The sequence below is a fragment of the Frankliniella occidentalis genome, unplaced genomic scaffold (genome assembly GCF_000697945.3).
Source record: "Frankliniella occidentalis isolate FOCC.00 unplaced genomic scaffold, Focc_3.1 Scaffold483, whole genome shotgun sequence".
In the NCBI taxonomy this organism is placed as follows: Eukaryota; Metazoa; Arthropoda; class Insecta; order Thysanoptera; family Thripidae; genus Frankliniella; species Frankliniella occidentalis.
This window is the reverse complement of record NW_026267601.1, coordinates 64961-69090: the sequence shown is the minus strand read 5'-3', so window position 1 is coordinate 69090 and position 4130 is coordinate 64961. Positions and strand designations below refer to the sequence as shown.

The 4130-nt window shown below is 37.7% G+C and overlaps 1 protein-coding gene across 1 annotated transcript; it reads right to left on the bottom strand.

The window, feature by feature from the left end:
• Positions 1 to 1712: 1712 nt before the first annotated feature.
• On the bottom strand, positions 1713 to 4010 carry LOC127751430 (uncharacterized). The gene is made up of 3 exons (XM_052274979.1): positions 3951 to 4010; positions 1786 to 3863; positions 1713 to 1740 (listed from the first exon to the last, which is right to left on the bottom strand). The coding sequence occupies exons 1-3, from the start codon at positions 4008 to 4010 to the stop codon at positions 1713 to 1715; spliced, it is 2166 nt and encodes a 721-aa protein (XP_052130939.1).
• Positions 4011 to 4130: the final 120 nt, after the last annotated feature.

The window sequence follows — 4130 nt, the reverse complement described above, 5'->3', positions numbered from 1 at the left end:
CAAAATTCCTACCCATTGATTTTTTTAAAAACTGTTATAGGGGTGAAAACGGCATGATTTTGGTCATGAAACTTAAATTTGTCATGAAAAATCAGCAAGTGAGAATATCAAGAAAATCCTGTGACAAGTTTTAGGACCTTCTCCCAGGGGATCATTAGGCCTTACAGGAAAAGTTTCAGCGTTGTAGTGCAAACCATAACCGAGAAACCTTGCGCACAAGATTTTTAACTGTTTTGTAACTTTTTACTAGAATTGTCGTTCAGGGTGACTCTTGAGAGTAAGGATACTTTTTGAGCCTGGAAAATGGTCACAATAGACCAATAGTTAAATGCTTTACCCTGTCGACAGTCCTACACTCACCATATCCCTACAGAACACATGGTTTTAGAGCCCTAGAGTTGACAAAATTTTGTCCTGACCCCCCTCAAACGCTCATAGTGTTACATAATCTCTACTGTGAGATATTAGAACCCAAAGTCGCGAGGTGGGAAAAGCAGTTAGCCGTTTGTCTGCCACGCCGAAAAAGATAGCCTTTTGTCTGCCACGCCCAAAAAGATAGCTACTTGTACGTAGGGAGGGTCGTGTTACTTCAGTGATGATCAAAAAGTTTCGTGTCTGTTTGTTTGTCTGTACGCACGATAAGTCGAACGGTTTGAGCTACGAGGCCCAAATTTTTATTGTAACTTTGTTTCATAGAGAGCAAGAGCTGTATTGATTTTGAGCCCTCTAGCTCAAAAATTGACGAGTTTAAAAAATCAAAAACAAAGAGCGAAAAAAACTTACTTAAAAAAATCCTTCTTTTTACATCTTTCTTTTAGGTAACTCGGCAAAGTAGACCCCAATGGGCCAAAATTTCGTCCGTTTGGCTCTATCTCTAAATGTTTAGGCGCCATAGGGAGTTTTCCACACGAAAATGACCCAAAATCATTAAAATGTTTTGCCGCAGATATTCGAGGGTCTCTGGTAGGGTTACTCGTCAAAATAAAACCCCGAAAAGAAAACTTGTGACTTTTGGGGCCGAAGGCCTATTTACGACTGCCTTTTGCCCGACTCGGGTGTCAGCGCCGCAGGCCTAGGTAGATGTATGCCAGGCGCGTCACAGCGTAACAGTGTTTCGTGAGATATCGCGAAGCCTGTTACGCGAGACGTGGTCTGGCGTACATCTACCTAGTTTATCCACTGGAGTTGTAAATCGTTTTTGTGTATATAACAAGGTAGATGTACGTCAGCGCCGCAGGACAAAACGACCTTGAAAATCCCAGGCTATACTAGCCCAATTCGTTCTCGAGTTATCGTGATGACAGACGCACAGACACACACACTGCAAACACAGGTGTGTTATTTAGTGTGTTCGAACACACTTCAGGTGTGTTAAACCTACTATATCCGTGTTATTTAACACACCTATTATCCATGACACACACTAAGTGTGTTGTTTGGTGTGTTGTTTGAGAGAGCGACACTTCATGTGTGTTTAATGACGCACACGCCCGTGTGTTCACGGCTATTTTCTGTGTCTTAACACACTTTGGCCCCCTCTTCGCCCTGATAAAGAGCCTGCACAGCATACCTAAACACGTCTCAGCCGTGTTGGAACACATCTGCTTGATGTGTCTTACCCTCGAAACCAGTATGGTGCACGCTTACTGCAGATTCATATCATATAATAAAAAATAAAACTAATGAGAAGAAATAATTTTTAACTATATTTATTAACAGTCTTTATTGTAATGCATCAACCTGTGCAGGTAAATTACAATTTAATGAGGTAAAATATCCACTTACATATTTTCTGACCTCTCATGGTAAAACAAAACAATGTATTTTTCACTCTTGATATTAAAAATTGACAATGGAAAAGGATATAAAAGATCCTTAATATTTATTACTGAAGTTTCTAAAGTGGAGCATGGTTTTACATTATAAGCATTCAGCCTGAATGAGTAATCTAAAGTTTCAAAAGTTTGATAAACAAGATAATTTTCCTCCCTGTAAACTAAAATTTCTTTGACTTTTGCAAACACTGGCATTTGGTCCTCTTCACATGAGACTAAAATAACAGAATCATGTTGGTAAGTTGTCCCGTGAACAATTATCTGAGGTGATGACATAGCTCTAACAGTCTCCCTGTCAACATTTCTTATCACTCGAAATAAAGCATCTGCTACCTCAGTTTGTGAAATTAAAATTTGTTTGCCACATTTAATTTGATGTCCAGAATACAAATATCGAGGACTTGGACTCCCAGGCATTTGCCACAGTTCAAAGCAGCGGAGAGCCTCTTGTCGGTTTGCTAATGACCAGGGCAAATTCTTAAAGTTTCTAATAGCACGCGCTATGGTCTTGTAATAAGAATGTGCAGCTTCGAATCTCATACAAAACTGTTGACGTGCTGGTCTAAAGTCTCTCATTTGTCTAGGAAAATGTATGAGTAAATGAAATTTAGGAACTATAGCATCAGGGTATAACCCAACAAAAGTCCTAATAAAAATTTCAATTTGATGACTCAGAAGATAGGTTCTATCTTCAGAGACCTCAAAAGCAAAACAACAGTTGACAATTTGAAGAAGTTGCACATGATTATCAAGTCGCTCATATGCTCCTTCATGTTCCTCCCCTTCTTCAGTCAGCAGTAAATTATTTACTAAAAATGGCAAAACATAACAGAGACACAACATCTGAGCAGCAGACTGTCGTAAATTATTCTCTAAATGGTCTGGTAATATATGACTTGGTTTATCTCTCGACATGTGCTGATAGTTGAAAAGGTCTATTCTTTCATTAAATTCAACTAATGTAAAAAGATTTTCCTCAACACAATAACCTAGAAAATTTCTTATGCATACCTTAATTACCTCTTCTGACAAAATATGCATTCCGTCTTGGACCAAGCAGGATAAAATATTAAAACCATCTATATCCATTAAACTACTTCTGCTATTCACCCCGTATGTTTTGCTCCAGAATGCACGAGCTTGTTTTGTCATGGTAGCGTCTGTTGCGGCTTCCACATGATCAGCATGAGAATTCATTGTTCGCAAAACAAAGTTTCCCTCATTAAAGTACAATTTGTAATCTAGTTGACTAGCCATGCACCTCCGGCATGGCTTAGAAGCTGACACAGATCTCTTAAAACCACCAACCAGTGCTGCAGCTGGTGTGTCAGCAGTTACAAAAAGCAGAGAACCTTTATAAACTTTAAAATGACCATCAACCAAGACAGATACCCCTTCAGTCATTAATTTATTAATATCAGAAACAAATCTATCTAAAATTTTATCAATGCCATATTTTCTTATATGTTTGTACTGTCCAATTGCCAAGAGATTGATAGCTTGAAATGTTGAGCGAAGCTCCGGATAAATGTTAGCAAGAGACCAGTAAAATATTCCTAATTTTTGAGTCTTTGAACCCAAAGCTGCTGCGAATTCAACTTCATCATAATATAAAATAATAGCTAAACTTACAACAAATCTACTGAAAAATGGATGGGTTTTAAAGTAATTTCCATCAAGAACAGATTTCATTACATTGTTACTTTGTTTGGGATTGTCAACACAATCTCTTACTTGTTTGTTTTGAAGTAACCTCTGAAGAGCCGGTAAAAATGACATGTAATAAAATTTATCAACTTTCTCAACAAGATCAATAGTAGGTTTTTTTTTCCAAATCAAAGATCGACCCATGTCTATCTCTTCAGGTACTAACAATTTCATGAAGTTCACTGCAAAATCTTGAAGTTTAGTTCGGGTGTCAATACTTCTGAATATATAGTCAGCTGGCAATTTCCAACTGAAAATATTTTGAATAGCATCCAATGAAACTTTGTGGTCGACGGGATCAGCTAAACTCTCTATTTCTCTCTGCAATAATAAATAAAAATAAATAAATATCCTCAAAAATAAAACACCCATGTTAAAGGAGCAATAGAAAGATCACATGATACTGACCTGAAGGGAAGATGAATAATCACATAAAAGGTCTTGAACGCCAACTCTAATATTGTCCATGGCCACCTGAGAGGTTCGGCATTTGTCTCTTACTTTGAGCAAAAAAGTTGCAGCGTGTAACTGAAGGAGCTGAAAGGTTTTCACTTCATTTGCTGCAGAGGAACAAAAAAACACATATTA

Coding starts and splice junctions, on each gene's coding strand:
- LOC127751430 (XM_052274979.1), bottom strand. CDS start 4,010: ATGGACAATATTAGAGTTGGCGTTCAAGACCTTTTATGTGATTATTCA. Junction 3,864..3,950: donor ATTATTCATCTTCCCTTCAG/GTCAGTATCATG, acceptor TTATTATTGCAG/AGAGAAATAGAGAGTTTAGC. Junction 1,741..1,785: donor CATGAGAGGTCAGAAAATAT/GTAAGTGGATAT, acceptor TTACCTGCACAG/GTTGATGCATTACAATAAAG.